Here is an 18,406-nt window from a genome sequence, read left to right as displayed (position 1 = left end):
ACTGGAGTGAAACCCTGTCTAAAAAAAAAAAAAAAGACATCATTCTATCATAAAGATACATTCACATGTATGTGAATGGTCATTGCAGCGCTATTTACAATAGCAAGGATATGGAATCAACCTAGATGCCCATCAATGACAGATTGGATAAAGAAAGAGTGGTACATATGTACTGCGGAATATGCAGCCATAAAAAAAGAACAAGATCATGTCTTTTGTGGGAACATGGATGGAGCTGGAGGCCATTATCCTTAGCAAACTAACACAGGAAAAGGAAACCAAATACCGCATGTTCTCACTTACAAGTTGGGAGCTAAATAATAAAAACAATGAACACAAAGAAGGAAACAACAGACACGGGGGTCTACTTTAGGGGGGAGGGTGGAGGAGGTAGAGGAGCAGAAAAGATAGCTATTGGGTACAATGCTTAGTACCTGGGTGATGAAATAATCTGTACAAGTCCCCGTGACACGTGTTTGCCTATGTAACAAATCTTCACATGTACCCCGAACCTAAAATAAAAGTAAAAAGGAAAAACAATGAATTAAAAAAATTTGTGGGCTGTATCAATAACTTTTGTTCAGTGATTTCACCCTCAAAAATTCAAAAGATAATGGAACATTCCTTGGTATTTAATAACTTAAGAATTTAAGTCTGCATAATGCAAATTCTATAAAAAAAGTAAATTAAATATAAGTTCTGAGCTCTTATCCCATTGACTATGGATCCCGTTGGCATTTATACTTAATACACTATTAAAATAACTTCACACTGGTGATGTACTGAGTGACAGTTTGACAGCTCAAAATTCTGATGGGACATGCACATCTCTTGTACAACTAGGTTTAAAGCTCTGTTTTGCATATTTACAAGCTTGGGACATAGTGAAACTTACAGCAGGGATCTAAAATGTAATCGCAGTTGAGAAACATGAATCCTCTCTTTCCATGGAATTTAATTAAACATTTCCATTATTTTTGTTTCTAACTCACCTGTCAAGGTGTGAATTAAGGTAAGCACAGTAATAAAATCTGAAATGAAATAAACAATCAGAATTTTTAAATCAGGTGATCACAATTAAGTAGACATTGATAAAGATGTGTACCAAATAGATGCTTGGTGTTTTAAAATGAACAATTTTTTTAAAAAAGCATTTAAAACATTTTTTTTGGTCAACATTCATCATTGGAATTGGGTCCCAACAGTGAAATACATGGCTTGCCTATATATACACTAGTATCTGTCCATGTATCAGTATAAAAGCACAATGGTGAATGGGAAAACATTTTTAAAAAAGAATTTAAAATATAATGAACCTGAAAAAATGTCACTGAATCTAAAGAGAAGTATTCCACTTTTGTGGGACCTCATCTTTAAATGTTGGGTTTTTCTTTAAAACATACAGCCTTAGGACCTGTTATATGATAATGAGAAGAAGCAAAAAAATTTGACTGCAGCGTACCTGAACTTGTTTTAATGGAGGTTTTGTGGACATATTTTACAGAATGAATCATCCAGACAACATTGAGGGAATTAATTTTTGCCTCACACAGCTCCAGGTACTTAGAAAGTGGTCAGTAAATATTGGTTGAATCAATAACAGTACGCAATTTCATGTTAGGCCTACTGCTATCAGCACCTGGCATAATCCTCTCTATTCTCTTCACTATGTAGTTAAGCCATCAAACCTTTAGATTGTGTCATTATTGATGGTGAATAGGAAGTGAAATGATTAAGCCTCCCTACCCTCAAAGAACGTTGTCTTACTTGGCTCAATTATTGATGAACAGTATCCTGTGAGCTTCCCCGTTATTTGTTAATGCTACCACAGAGACTAAATTGATATAAAGTATTAATTACAGTTTTTAAAATTAACCTAAGAAAATAATTTTTAAGGAAAGTTTTTCTTGTTTGAAACATCAAGTTTGTATAGTAATACTTGATTTTGTAACGTTGAGTCTCAACGTGTACCTCTCATATTTGTAAGAAGCCAGAGAGAAGGATTCTGGAAACTTCCATGGAAACAGTGGTACTGCCCATGACGGGGTTACACATCTGGGGGAAAGGAGAATTGAGAAGATTATATTTAACACAGAAGTTGTTTGGAATATATATATATATATATATATATATATATATATATATATATATATATATTTTTTGTTGTTGTTGTTGTTGTTGTTATTTGTTGTTGTTGTTTTGTTTTGTTTTGTTTTTTGAGATGGAGTCTCACTCTTGTTGCCCAGGCTGGAGTGCAATGGCGTGATCTCAGCTCACTGCAACCTCCCCGCCTTCTGGGTTCAAGCGATTCTTCTACCTCAGCCTTCCGAATAGCTGGGATTACACGCATGCACTACCACACCCGGCTAATTTTTTTGTATTATTAGTAGAGATGGTGTTTCATGCCTGTAATCCCAGCACTTTGGGAGGCCGAGGCAGGCAGATCACCTGAGGTCAGGAATATTTCAAATTATAGGAAAAACTACCAGAGACAGGTCAATGGAATATTTATATCATTGAAAACATGTTTTCAACAGGTGCAGTTTTGGTATCATTTGTCTCAACATTCAAATCTCTCAGTTTTTACAAGAACGTCTCTAGATGGAAACTTGCAAAAGCAAGGCAAAATAATCAGATTCTCCGAATCTCAGTGGAGCCACGCAAAAATTGATCTCATTGCAGAAGCGGGAGAATCTACTCTACCTTTTCAGGTAAGCACATACGAAATTAATACAACTCAACAGAAGACACTTATTTAATGCTAATCCTTTCAGATAACAAAATAACACACGCAGCTCATGAATTTATTCAACATTAATGAAGTAAACACATTCAGAGATCAAACACATGATCTGTGATGAGTAGAGAGGTTGTTTTGACTATGCACTTAAGACATGTGTAGAATAGTAGCAAAAATGGAGATAAGAAATGAATAAGATGGCAGAGAGAAGAGTAACTTAAAATCATTTCTAAGTGAAGACATTGGATTATATGATGTAGTGAAAAAAGTCTGACGTGGGCTGTAATATTTTAATCCTATTGCCTCACTTTCTGCTGCCTGGTAACATTGAGAATGTTATCCACCTTTGGGAACTGGAGGACATTATACAAAGTGAAATAAGCCAGGCACAGAAGGACAAATATGGCAGGTTCTCACTCATGTGTGGGAACTAAAAAGTTGATCTCATGGAGGTAGAGAGGAGAATGGTGGTTACTAGAGGCTGAGAAAGGTGGGGAGGAGGAGGTTAGGAAGGGAGGTTTGTTAATGGTTAAAAAATGTAGTTAGATAGAAGAAATAAGCTGTAGTGTTTGATAGCACAGTAGGGCAATTATAACAAGTTATTGTGTATTTCAAAATATTTAGGGGATAAGATTTGGAGCGTTCCCAACACAAAGAAATGAGAAGTGTGTGAGGAGATGGTATCCCAATTACCTTTATTTGATAGTGACACATTATATGCATGTATCAAAATATCACATTTACCCCATAAATGTGTACAACTACTATGTATTAATAAAATATAATAATAAAAGAAGGCAATTGCATCTTGTCAAATGGGTGTTCTAATTTCTACCTTCCTGTATGTAAGTCTTCTGGATGACATTTGAAAAGAGCTATTTTGGAATCTAGATTGGATGGAGTGGAATATGGTGGAAAGCACACTGTTTTGGAGTCAGTGGTCTGAGTTTTAGTCTCTGCTCTGCTCATTGGTTGCTAAGTGACTGTGTAAATATTGTCTTTGTGCATCAAATTTCCTAATGTGTGAAAACCAGTGATGATAAAAGCAATACTCCAGGGGAGTCTGAATATTAAAGATAATATAGCTAAAATGGCAGCCATGAACATGGGCTCTGGAAACTTGGGTTCAAGTTAAAGGGTTGGGGGTGGTGGCTCATGCCTGTAATCCCAGCGCTTTGGGAGGCTGAGGCGGGTGGATCACGAGATCAGGACATCAAGACCATCCTGAGTAACACGGTGAAACCCCACCTCTACAAAAAATACAAAAAATTAGCCGGGCATGGTGGCACGTGCTTGTAGTCCCAGCTACCCTGGAGGCTGAGGCAGGAGAAGCACTTGAACCTGGGAGGTGGAAGTTGCAGTGAGCCGACATGGCTTCACTGCACTGCAGCCTGGGCAACAGAGTGAGTCTCCATCTTAAAAAAACAAAAACAAAAAAGTGTATGATTATAGGGAAGTTACCGAAGCCCTCTATGCCTCTTTCATTAGTGGGGTGTGAGGATAATAGTTGGGGATTTAAGGTCATCTCATCCTCATTTCTGAACAAATTGAGATAAATATAGAGGTTAAACAGGTAGAGAATACATATTTTGGAGCAGATGGCTTTAGAATGTAGAGTCACTTATTTAAAATAATGCTTGATCTTAGAATAAATAGAATTACCCAGAGGACAATTGACTGTGCTGGAGAAATATAGAGCTCATACTCTAGGTGAAGTCTCTTACCTTTAGCCAGAGATAATATCAGTGTGCATGCCTCCTGAGGACAGGCTGGCTCCCAATAGTGGGTGTTGAATGGGAGAAGAGGATGACTCGAGCTCCCCCAGGTTACTCTTCTAACTTCACAGTCAGGTAAATCTTCCTCCTCCCACGGAGTGAGGGGTAAGTAACAGCAATGTTACTACAGTGAACCACCTCCCCATGAAAGCAGGAAGACTAGGGCATAAGCATCAACTGTAATCAATTACTGTTCTCTACTTTATACAGTTATTGTGAGGATTATATGGTGTATACTTGTAAAGCACATGGAAGCAAATCTGGCACAAACACAGAATTCAGCTGTTTTTATTGCTGTAGTTATTCCTTGGATATTGTCTGGAAATAGTAGACACTCAATAAATCTTAGTGTTCTCTGTTTTATAAAGGGAATTCCCGCTTGATCAGAACTCTAGGCTTGATCATTAAAGGCTTATTTACTCAGTGAAGGTCCCCAACGTCCCTTCTCAAAGATCAATTTATTCTATTCTCATATTTAATGGACAAAGACATCATGAATACTAGCAGCTCTTAATTGGGAAGCATTTGACACAAAGGCTGGTCATGGAATCATTTTGGTGTCAATCTCCATTGCAAGGAGCAGGGCAATGAAATCAGAACAATTTGATCTTTTGCCTCCTGCATTTATATTCTATAGAAAAATGTTTTCATTCGGTTTGCTTTTAGTTAGAATGAAACTCACCAAGAAGATCGTTCAGAGTTTGTCATTAATTGACATATTGAGAAGAAAATAGAATGTTCTTTCTAGCAGTAAGTAATTTAGAAATATGAGTTGAAACACATGCCATTTCTGTCTTCAGCTGGAAGCTCTCATGGACCCATCAGCATTACTGAAGAGTTTCAGTGAATGCAATTTTTGTTTTCTCTTTAATGTTCTCCTTTTTGGATATAGTAATGGTTTTGCTTTGCAGTGCAAATGGAGACTATCCCTTATTATCTGGGGGCATATTAACTAGTTTGTAGATGGGCAGTGGTTTGGTTAGATTCTGTGATTTGGCTGCAATGGATGTGTGAGAGTTTCTAACCCAGCCCTGCTCCTTCCTCTCCCTTCATCTCCCTGCTGGTGGCTCAGCACCTTGTGTTGCTTTTTCTCTCCAATCAGCCTCAATGCTGAGTTCTTTCGAGGCCTCGGTCACATTGAATTCACCCCAGAGAAGCTAAGACTTTTCCTCTGTGCATCCCCACTTAATCTGCCTATGAGTTGGCTACAGCACACATTTATTTTGGAAACTACAGATGAGTAAAAGAAAAATAAGACAAAAACATCCCCTCACATTTCACTCTCAAGAAGCCCATGACAGCCCTATAATATCCAATCAGCAATTTAGAAAATTAAGTTTGGAAAGCAATAAGCTTTTTAAAAATGAGTTTAGAGGCAAAACCCAAGCTGCCCTGAACCACTGTGAGGCCTTTAGGCAGCTGATTTCATGATAGGTTTGATTAAACAGTGCTGCCCCCAATCTCCCAGAGGGTGTCATGTAATAAACACTCTCCGTGTTATGTTACCATTCTCAGCTCTGAGCTGTTCACATTTCAAAACTCATCTGGCCCCAAAGACTTTAGATAAGGAACTGTGGACTTGCATTGATGTTCTGCTGTGAATCAGTCTGGATTTTATACATACACAATATATAAAAATAGATACACTTGCACAGATACATACATGGTAATATTTAATCCATGAGTATTGCATATATTTACTATTAAATATTTCTAACTAGTAGTTAAAACAGAGAGAAACAAATACCTAAATACAGCTCAGGATTAACTAATGTTAACATTTTGTTTGCTTATAATGTTAAAGTTTGTTTGCTTATGAAGATGCAACTTTTGTCTTCCTTGTATCTCTCTCCATCCCATTTCTTATCCTCTGCAGAAAAAAAAAAGATGCTAATATTATGCTGGCTTTAACCTGATTTCTCTGAGTGTATTTTTAAAGATATGAAAATATACATGAGGATTCTAGCTAGGTACAGTTCTACTTTGTTCTTTTATTGACAACAAATGAAAAAGTATTTCTACCTACAAATAGTTAATCTAGCTTTTTAAATATTCAAATATGTAAAGTTTGTCTTCTTGGATATAGGCTAGGATTTAAGATTAGTAGCCTGAATCATTTAAGTGTGACCTTAGTCATTGTCTAGCTTTCAGTTCCACGTGACTAAGCTCTGAACATATTTATACAGTACAGTGTAATCCAGTCCAAATATTGGAAAGAAGAAAGACATCAAATCACGTGACCTCTGTGTTCCCTTTTAGCCATGAAATTCTGATTCAGTGTGGTTCTTTTGATGTCAATTGTAGACAGTATAACAGAATACAGATTGCTTTGGGTTTCATAGCAAATAAGCACCCCTAGTTAGGTAGGGCATTTGCTCTTCCTGCTGGCAAAGAATTAGGTTTACTGTTTTCTCTGTAAGAACAGCAAATTAATGACATTTCAATATTCCCTCTATTTCTTGTGAGAGTTTATTGGACAAATTTAGGTCAAAGAGTTAATAGTATTTTTCAAATCTGTTTTAACTTGGCCTGCTCACTTGCTATGTTCAGCTTTTCACACAAATAGATTCTTTTAATATTTCTTTTCCACCCAACTGTTGTGCTGTTTTAGTATCTCAAGGTGGCACTTTTTCTGAGTAGTCCATTGATTTCAAGTTGCTCTACTTTCTTCGAGCTTCCCATTAAAATGTAATTGTATCATATTTTAGATTTCATTTTGAAATGAACCTTTTGTGAAATTTCACACAATGATGGATACCATGTTCTCTCTTTATCGGAGTCAATGATATAAATCAATAACAATTTCCTGACATTATTTGACGATTCAGTGAAGGGTAAGATTCATAACACAAAAGTAAAAGGTGATCGGGTCTCCGTAAAGTTGCTGTGTCCTTGGCCTGCTTAATCTAGAGCTGCATGAAATCTTGTTTCTCCAGACAGCCCTATTCTGCAGCATCCACTAAAGCCCAGGTATCTCTTTATTTCATTAGAGAGATGCAGGATAGTATAATCATTAATGGCTCAGCTTACATATTTTTCTTACTTGACATGTGACATTCAACCAATTACTTCTATTCTCTAATCTTCTGTTTCTTTCACCTTAAAATAAGACGAAAATAGCATCATCTTCACAGGATTAAAACAAGTGAATGTGACTGGCATATAGTAAGTGCTAAATAAAAGGTGGCTGCTGGTCTTATTATTGATACCATCATCATTCTTCAAAAATTAATATATTCCTACTACTCTCTACTCCTTCTTACTATATCTCTATTTTCTCTTGGATTCATATTCATTTTTTGCTCCTGTTATTTTTTTTGAAAACAAGATTTCTATGTTAATTGCGTATTTGTCTGGAAAAGCACCTGAGTTTTGCACTTGTAAAAAGTAATCACTTGATTATGAACATTTATGAATTTTTGTGGTTCCTAAAAGCAAGAAATTATTTTGTTCATAGAAGGAATAATATAATTGAATAAAACAAAAATCAACAAGATCCCAAAAAATAGTTTTAGAAGAGTGAGTCATCTAATTCAATTTAAAATGTAAATTATTCAATTACCTTGAGAATCTTATCAAATGAGGTTTTCACTCTTCCTCCATCTGTGGTTGAAACAGCTCTTCTGAGTGACCTCTTTCTCACTTACTGATTACCAATTGATGCTGACTGTAGTTCCGAAAGGGAATTGGTCACAACATTTTATATATATATATATACATACATATATATATATATGTATATATATACACACACAAACACACATATATATACACACACACATATATATGTGGCTATGTGTGTATATAAATACACACACATATATGTGTGTATATATATACACACATATATATGTGTGTATGTGTGTATATATACATATATACACGTATATACGTATATATACGTGTATATACGTATATATATCATATATATGATATATATACACATATATGTGATATATATATCATATATACATATATGCATATGTATATATCAGTTTGGTTATATATATACATATATACACATATATACACATATATACATATATACACGTATATACGTATATATATGATATATATCATAATATATGATATATACATATATGTGATATATATATCATATAATATATGTATATTTACACATATATGTGATATATATATCATATATACATATATGTGTATATATATCAGTTTGGTTATGTATATACATATATACATATATACACATATATACATATATATGTATATGTATATGTATATATATACATATACATATATATATGTATATGTATATGTATATATCAGTTTGGTTAAAACCAGCAATAAAAAATAGGAACAGCCAAGGTGATTTTGAAACCATGAGATGGTCATTATTTACAGGTGTAACAGACATTTTTTGAAGGAAGTAATTGCTTGTATTTTAAAATTCGTATGATTTTAATTAATGGTAGAATTACAATTTCTAATTGTATAATTATGAATTTAACTATGTAGAAGTAAGCAAGCAAAATATAGATGACCTAATATTATTTTTATTTGGCTTTTGAAGTTGGATTTATCCTTCCATTTTAATATGAATATCTAAAGGAACCTGGTGGGTCCCTTCAGGTAAAATAATGTAACCACATTTTAAAGACTACCTCAGGATTTTACTTCACCTCATCCCAGGGCCCACCCATTCCATTCAAATAATGTGAGCGTGTACCTCTTTAGGAGCATAGAGAAGTGCCTCAAACTGTCGTTTTTTTTTTTTCTCCAGTTTTCTCTGAGTAGCACAGACCTTCAAATATGATGGTCAACAAATGCTTGTCTAATGAGTCTGAAGAATTAAACATCTATTTTAATTGACATCAATGCAAGATGTATTATAATAATGAATATAGAAAAACTCTTTCAAAAGTTAAGCTGTCCAAAAAAATCACAGTCACTTAATGGTATTAAACACAATATATTTCTAAAGTACAATACTTGTGTATATTTTACCAAGATCCTTCTTCAAAACCTATGTTATTTTCTGCCTCTGGAATGAAGGCTAAATTTCTTAGTTTAACATTCTACAGAAATCATCTCTAATCAGAATCTTAAAAAAATATTATGTACATCACATTAAATATCAAAAATTGCAAATAAAGCAACAGTCCCTGCTGACCACCCTCATCACCCACCATAGATTTTATCTTGAGTATCTTTAGATACCAGTTTATTTTTACTTCCAGTCCATTTTCTATTTACTTAATATGTATAAATGTACCACATATACTTGGAAATCTAAACCATTGTATGTTTTCAGCCTAAGTAATATTATACTATAATATTTTTCTGTAACTTAATTTTTTTACTCCAAAACACATGTTGAATTTCTTTCCATAATGACACATGGCGATAGATATTATTTTTAACTGGTATAGTATTTCTCACTATTGATTGATTCATTCACATGTAAGTTCTTTCCTGTCATTTGTCATCAAAACCAGCACTGAAATAAACATTCCTGCACAAGCCTTCATGTGTATACCTTTGAGTGTCTCACTAGGATAAATGCCAAGAAATTAACTCAATTTTTATAGTCTATGCAATTTTTCTTTTTAACAAATGCTATCTAGTTTCTCTCCTATAGAGCTGTACCAACTCATGGAATTTTCCTCTCCATCTATTATCTGATTAATTTGTTGTTCTCTTAAAATCTTATACTCCGTTAACACCCATCAACATTTTCTAAACACACCATACACTTTCTCATCTCTGTGTTTTTGCTGCGATTGCTGCCTCAGTTTCTCGAGGTAAAATGTTTTGCCCAACAAAATTTGGTATCATGGAGGCTTACTATTACTTCTTCTCCACCAAATCTTTTCCCAAACTCTCATTATTGGCAGAAATAATGAAGTGTCTTCTTTGAGCCTCCTAGGATCTTATACTTATTTCTTATACAGCATTTATGATGTAGGGTAGTGAATGTATCATACGAAGTGTAGGAGAGGAAAAGTAATACCGTTTCCTCACTCATCACAAGGGACATGGCTGGAACCCCTATAACAAAAGAGAGGTTAAAAAGAAAAAAATAACAAATTTATTAACATTTTATGTGACATAGGGGCCTTCAAAAACAAAGGCCTGAAGACCAGGGAAAACTCTCTATGTTTATGCTTAAGTTCAACAATGAATGGACAATCATGAAGAAATACAAATGGACAGAAAGAATATGATCTCATTGTAAAAACTTGGAGAGAACTCAGCAAAGATCTTTATGGGCCTCTCTGTGTAGTGTTTTTTTCATCCAGGTATAGATAGGGTAGGACACCAGTTAAATGAGGTTCTTATGACCTATTTTGAGGAGAAGTAAGCCAGATAATTCCTTTATGGCTGGCTCTCACAAAGGAAAGAGAGGGGAAGGCAGAGAGGGACTCCAAGGTGCTATATTTTGGGACAGCATGTTCTGAATCCAAGGTGTTGTATTTTGAGATAGCATGTTCTGAGCCCTGGCACAAGTAAATTTAATGATCCTTGAGATTGGAGACCCTCCTTGATAGGATAGAAATGTACCTTCTGTCTGTGTCCTGGACTGGTGGTCCACTATGCAGGTTCATAAGATTCCTGGCATAAATTACTTCTTCCTTTCCCTCCTTTCTCTCTCTCTCTCTCTTTTTTTCTTCTTGGAATAACAACATAATATGAGTAATTAACAAGAAAGAAAACAAATTATATCAGTCATTATTCAGCGTTAGAATAAACTAAAATTAAATAGATGTCTCTGAGTGCTTCAGCATATGAATATTATCAACCACTGTATGTGGTTATTGATGTGTGCTTTACTACAGTGAGTATGTTTCTGTGTATGTATATAATATATATTATGTTTGTATGAATGTATATAATATTTAAATATTTTAATATGGAAATAAATCATTGCCTTCAGCACACTGATTACAAATCAATTCATATCTCAATTAAATTGAGTTGTAAGTCACACAGTTGATTACCCCAAAGAGCTCATTATAAATGCATATGACTCTTAATGGCTCCAATGAGAAGAGAGCCCTTCACTCGTGATGAATGTTACCACTTTAATTGAAACAAGGTTACCTTTGGCATTAAGGTACATAAGACGCTGTCAAAGCAGTTATGGTTTTATAAATTTAAATTAGGATGTTCTGGTCAGAACAGTTTTCTAAAATTAGATTGGAGAATGGGACAGATGTAAATAGGGTTCCTCTACACAAAGAAATATGATTGTAAGACATTACTTTTGTGATGTGTTTTTAACAGTTTTATCTTTCTGTAATTATAGTTAATTTTGGAAGCTACTGTTTTGTCATCAAATGCTACCGTTGCTCTAGATGACATCAGTGTGTCCCAGGAATGTGAAATTTCCTATAAATCACTACCAAGGACCAGTACACAAAGCAAGTGTAAGTTTTCCCTTGTCGTTGTTGCTGTTTTAAACATTGAATTAAGCTCTTCTCAGTATCAAAATATAAAATGTATTAGAGTCACGAATACCTAATACAGGGTGTGGATTATATCACCTGTTCTTGAAACCTAAAATATATATATATATATATATATATATATATATATATATATATATATTTTAAAAGGTAAACAACTGGTCTAGTCCTTAGGCCTCTCTTGCAGTAATATGGAAAATATTCTATGCTTGCAGCTGAAATTATTGCATCCAAATATTTTAATTATAAATATTATGAAAAAATTATAATTATTTTGCATATTTTAAATATACTTTTATAAATATTCACTTCTCCATTAATTTTATTCAGAACTTCAAATGAGCATGTAATAATATTCATATTTCAGGATCACCCAGGAGTTCAAAAAAAGCAAAAAGGTTGTGTTTGGGAAAATGATGTAAGGCCAACCAAAATTTAAAACTGTACCTTAAAATTCTGTGTTTCTATTCAAAATTCAATATTTTCAAATCACAGATGGAGTTTGTCTAATTCTTTGACTAAATTTTTTGGAGAGAATATCAATTACAGGCCAGAAATGTTGCCATAAAAATGGATCTCATATAGTCAACTATGTATTTTAAAACCTAATCATTATTTAGATTCTGGGATCATGTACACATAGAAAGAATTTACACTATACCTTCAGTTACTTTGTCTTTCTAGTACTAATTGATGTTTCTCTCTGACCACTCCTACCCTCAGATCTCAATGAATCTGACAATATTAAAAATGTTTTCTGAAAAGTGTCACACTTTATTTTTCTTAATCTGTATCTATGGAAAAGATTTGCATATGAAAATCAGACATACTGTATATTCCTAAGTTATATTTACTTAAACAACATATTTAGTGAGTGCAACAGTTGTATTCTTACAGGAGCTGAATGGACTAATCAAGAAAAATTTGGGTCACATGATTCTGGATTGAGACGATTAAAGAACTTTTAATTAAAGGTCCTTTATTAAAGATATTTTTCATTCGAGAGAGTGTATATTTCTGGGTGCTAACTTATATTGGGTTAACGTGTATTTACTTTGTTCAGAATGTGTATCCTGCATGCATAATAGACCATTCTAAGCTCTGCACATGTGTTCATGCAAGTGTGTGTGTGTGTGCATGTGTGCGCGTGTCTGCCTGTGTGTCTGCATATGTGTGTGTGCATGCCTGTGTGTCCGTGTGTGTGCGTGCATGTGTGTGTGCGTGTGCATGTGTGTGTGCATGCTTGTCTGTGCACATGTGTGTATGATTCTGATAGACACCGAGGAGTGCAGAGCAGCAGATTTAATGATTCTTTTAAAGATTCATGAGTTTGGCCAGGCGCGGTGGCTCACACCTGCAATCCTAGCACTTTGGGAGGCTCAGCCGGGCGGATCACTTGAGGTCAGGAGTTGAAGACCTGCCTGGCCAACATGGTGAAACCCTGTCTCTACTAAAAATACAAAAAAATTAGCCAGGGCATGGTGGCGGGCACCTGTAGTCCCAGCTACTCAGGAGGCTGAGGCAGGAGAATGGCGTGAACCCAGGAGGCGGAGCTTGCAGTGAGCCGAGATCGCGCCACTGCACTCAAGCCTGGGTGACAGAGCAAGATTCCTCTCAAAAAAAAAAAAAAAAAAAGATTCACTAGTTTTTAAGGGTTAAACAGGATTACCTTATTTTTGTTGTTTAATTAAAGATTTTCTTTCTCCTAATTAAATACCACATCACCAGAATCATAATAGCTGAAAAGCATTAAAGTTGACATTGAAGAGCATTCTCTTGTAATGTAGTATTTGGAGGTATAGGGGCAGAAAGGTGTGACAAAAACCTTTCCTCACCCATCATAAGGGTCACAGCTGACACTCCGAGAATGAAAGACAGTTTAATGAGAGAAAAGCATAACAAATTTGTTTATCAAAGTTTTACTTGACACAGGAGCCTTCAGAAATGAAGATGCAAAGACCCAGAGAAAAGCATGTGCTTTATTTTATTTTTTCGTTTTTATTTGTTTTTCAGCCCCTTTTCCTATTTAGAAAACTGTGTATTTTTCTGCTTAGTTTTGCTGAAGAACAAACAGCCATTTTGAAATGTGATCGGACAAAAGGGTATGATCCAATGGTAACAGACTGAGCAGGGAAACTTAGCAAAGCCTCTGTGTTCAGAGTCTCCTTGACTCCTTTGTGTAGAATTTCTTCACCCCTGGGAACAGGAAAGGACCCCTCTAGAATGAGGATCTTGTGACCTAATTTCAGGCAAGATAAGCCAGATAATTTCTTTATGACCAGCGCTCACAAAGAAAGGTCAGGGAAGATCAGAGTGACCTTGCTCCTGGGGTACCTCCCAATCTCCTTCAGTTCAAAGTACTTTGGGGCAGCCTTTCCTGAGCTCTTACCGAGGCAAAAGTGTGGTTAAAGGTTTTAAATCATTACTAAAGTTAACCTTAGCAAAAGTTTTTGAGACACTTGATCTTGCTTACGGAGAATTCTTTTCTTAAATTCACTCAGGATTCATGGATATGTGCATCCATCTGAACACCAGATCAGTTGGATAGATAATATATCTAATTAGGACAAATTACATGAATGATTCCTGAAAGATTAATGGATGTACACGAAGGAAAAAAAGGCGTTTCTTATTGTTTTTGCAAATATGTCCGGTAGACAATTATAGGATCTCATTTGTGGAGTTCAGTATTAGTAATGGGCAGAAGTTTATGGAGAGAAACTGAAAGGAATATTTAAAAATGTGCCATGCTCCATTGACAGTAAATTGTTATATGTATGGAGCAGAATGGCCAAAGGTTTACCCAGACTACCCAGACCCTGTACAGGACTTGAAGTTTTGAAATCTTTAATAGGCATACAAATGGCTGCACCACTTCAAAGCAATCTTAGAGCTGTAGTTTTCTGCTCACAGTCCGCGTGATGAAAATCGCAAGTGCTACTTTGATTTGGCCTTTAATCAAGCTTCTTGTACTTCAGAATATTTAAAAGCTACTGTTGTTGATGAAATAATTTTACATTCTGTTTATTTGTTAAAGGGAGAGAGCCTGTTTTACGCTCTTAATCTCAATTTTGAAGCCAGATTTGTGCCTGGTGAGGATGCAGGTTGTATTTCATCCAGGAAGATACGCGATTTTCCAACTGAGTGCCCAAAGGGAGCACATGAAACTAATTGCTGTGAGTGCATTACTGACTCCTTCAGCAGATATTTATATGTACATATTTACTCTCTGAACGTAAAGTGCACACTACTCAAGTGAGCATTGTATGATGAAGACAGTCAGAACAGAGACCTCTGCATGATGGAAATGACTTGCCGGTGAGAACAAACCAGATTCTCTTTAAACTAGTGGCGATGAATGAAAACGCCCTGCTAACTTTCAGTTTTGCCCTGTTGGAGAATAACGTTTGAAATATATGCAGGATAGCGCTCAAAACACAAGAGCAAGGATGTATCTAGCCAGTCGTAGAAAAATAAGTAACACATGACACCACTTATATGAGGTATCCATGTAGTCATATTTGTAGAATCAGAGTAAAATTGTGGTAACCAGGTTCTGGGAGGAGAGGAAGTGGAAAATTACTAATCAACAGGCATACATTTTCAGTCAAACAAGATGAATAAGCTCTAGACATCTGCTGTATAACATGGTATCTAAAGTCAATGACAATGTATTGTACACTTAAAAATGTGTTGTGGGGGTAGATCTGGCTGGATGCAGTGGCTCAAGCCTGTAATCCCAGCACTTTGGGAGGCTGAGGCAGGTGGATCACTTGAGGCCAGGAGTTCAAGACCAGCCTGGCCAACATCACAAAACCCCATCTCTACTAAAAATATAAAAATGATCAGGGCATGGTGGCACACACCTGTAATCCCAGCTACTCAGGAGGTGCAGGTTGCAGTGAGCTGAGATCACACCACTGCATTACAGCCTGGGTGACAGAGAGAGACCCTGTCTGCCACCCCCCCATAAAAAAGAGGGTAGATCTTATATTTTCTTATCACAATATATGTATTATAAACATTTATTTATTAAATCATTTTTAACATCATAGTATTCTTATTATCGTAAGCAGTTGCTATTTCAGTACAACTAGCAGTAGAAGACTTTATACTGCTTACAAATGTGATTTCAAATGATAGTGTATCAATAAATAGTTCTATGGTCATAGAACTATAGATCCTGCCTAGTTCTATATATTTTTCCACCTTTAAGAGTCTCCTTTCAGTTTGTCCTTTTCCAGGGCAATGCCTCCATTCTTTCTGCATTCTACTTAAATGATTCTAAAACTATCCTAGCATCCCTGAAAAAGTAATACAGAAGAAGAAAAAAAAAGAAGGTTGTCTGTTGGTGGATAAGCTTTTCCAAAAGTATTTTAATAACTGTGCTATTGAACACAATAAAAAAAGGCAAGAGGAAAGGCAAGAGAAGCATCCCATTTTATTGATTACCCATACCCGAGGTGAAAACCAAGGTGGTTTTGAGTCAAGACAGTGGAGGAACACAGACATTTTCCAGAAGTGTGGTGGCGCAAAGAGTTGGAGAGACTCTTTCCTCTGCATTCAAAACATACATGAGAATGACGAGAAAAATCAGGGCCATTGCTGATTGCTAATACATTGGCAAGCAGCCATGCTGCGACCCACAAAAAACCTTATGAGCATCTTTTCTATACCAAGAGATTTGGTAAGAAGAAATTGTGATCATTTCCCTCGAGAAACATAATCTATTACAGAGAGCTCAGAAATAAATCTAAACATAAAAGACCAAATACGTTTTGAGAAAGGCACCAAGAGGACACAGTAGGGAAAAAATAGTCTCGTCAATAAATGGTGCCAGAAAATCTGGTCGTTCTCATGCGAAAGAATGAAATTGGACCTTTGTCTTACACCGTACACTTAAATAAATTCACAATGTAAGAAAGTCCTAAATTTAAGACCTGAAATCATTAAACTCCTAGAAGAGAACTTAGGGGAAAAACTCCTTGACATTAGAGTTGGCAATGGTTTTTTAATATCACACCAAATGCTCTGGCTACAAAAGCAGAAATAAATAATGGGATTACCTCAAACTAAAAAGCTTCTGCACAGTAAAGGAAACACTCAGCAAAATAAAATAGCAACCTGCATATCGGGAAAAATATTTGCAAACCATATGTCTGATAAAGGGGTTAATATTCAAAATTTATGAAGATTTTATACAACTCAGAAATAGATAAATAGATAAAAAATGGGCAAAGGCCCTGAATAGACATTTCTCCACCGAAGACATAAAAATAATCAACTGGTATATGAACAGATATTCCACATTTCATTGGCATTAATCATCAGGGAAATACAAATCCAAAACTCTTTTAGATACCTCCTCATATCAATTAGGATAGCTATAATAAAAAAAAGCGTAACACATTTTAGTAAGAGCGTGGAGAAAAGAGTACTCATACTGTTGGTGCAAATGTGAATTGTGCAGCCATTATGGAATATGGTATGGAGGTTTCTAAAAAAAATTAGCAATAAAAGTACCCTATGATTTAGTAATCTCTCTTTTGGGTATATACCCAGAAAAAATGAAATTACCACTTCATAAAGCTGTCTGCACTCCCATGTTCGCTGCAGGATTATTCTTGATAGCCAAGATATGAAAACAACCTAAGTGTCTGTTGATGTACAGATAGATAAACTGTGGTATCTAAAAAACAGTGGAATATTATTCAGCCTTAAAAAAAGAGATTCTGCCATTTTTCACATCCTAGGTGAATCTGGAGGAAATTATGCTATGTGAAATAAGCCAAACACAAGAAGGAAAATATTGCATGATCTCAATTATGTGTGGCATCTAAAAATTATATACAGATATAGAGAATGAAACAGTGGTTACCAGAGGCAGGGGCCAAGGGAAGGAAATGGAGATATGTAGCTCAGAGGATATGATGTAACAGATATGGAGGAGAAATGTGTCTAGAGATGTAATGTACAACGTGAGGACTACAGTTAATAACACTTGAGGACTACAGTTAATAACAGATTTGAGATTTGAGATTTGATAAATGAGTAAGTTTTAGCTACTCTTGCCACAAAAAAAGAAAAAAAAGGGCAATTATGTGAGATAATGGATAATTTGCCTCACTGTAATAACCATTTTACTATCTGTATGTATCACATAACCTTATGTTGTATATCTTTAATATACATAATAAAATTTGTTTTAAAAATTAAGAAAAGAAGCTTAGTCTATTAGGTAAGAAATGTATCGATTTAATAGTGTTGTAATGATAACTGGAATAGAGATGTAAACAAGTAGCTATTTTAACTCTAGGAAGTTGGAGAATATATTCAATAGAAAGTAGGTAAGTCCTCAGCAGCAATTTTATTTTATTTTATTATTATTATACTTTAGGAATTTCTTAAGATGTTTTCTAGTTTTCTTGCTGTGTAAGAAGAGTGTCTAT

The 18,406-nt window shown here is 35.2% G+C and overlaps 1 protein-coding gene across 3 annotated transcripts in view; it reads left to right on the top strand.

Moving 5' to 3' along the window:
* LOC129144192 (MAM and LDL-receptor class A domain-containing protein 1-like) overlaps positions 1 to 18,406 on the top strand; it is a 343,347-nt gene that overhangs the window by 270,767 nt on the left and 54,174 nt on the right. For 2 of the 3 annotated variants that reach the window (XM_054685557.2, XM_054685555.2), the window contains 2 exons: positions 2,538 to 2,711; positions 11,798 to 12,043. In XM_054685557.2, the coding sequence (XP_054541532.1) occupies positions 2,538 to 2,711; positions 11,798 to 12,013 (390 nt within the window). In that variant the 3' untranslated portion in view covers positions 12,014 to 12,043. Of the gene's footprint in view, positions 1 to 2,537; positions 2,712 to 11,797; positions 12,044 to 18,406 lie in introns of those variants that run through there. The other variant, XM_054685558.2, reaches the window with a different exon arrangement.

This window comes from Pan troglodytes, chromosome 5 (assembly GCF_028858775.2).
Source record: "Pan troglodytes isolate AG18354 chromosome 5, NHGRI_mPanTro3-v2.0_pri, whole genome shotgun sequence".
Classification (NCBI taxonomy): domain Eukaryota; kingdom Metazoa; phylum Chordata; class Mammalia; order Primates; family Hominidae; genus Pan; species Pan troglodytes.
This window is presented reverse-complemented; position numbering and strand designations above follow the sequence as displayed.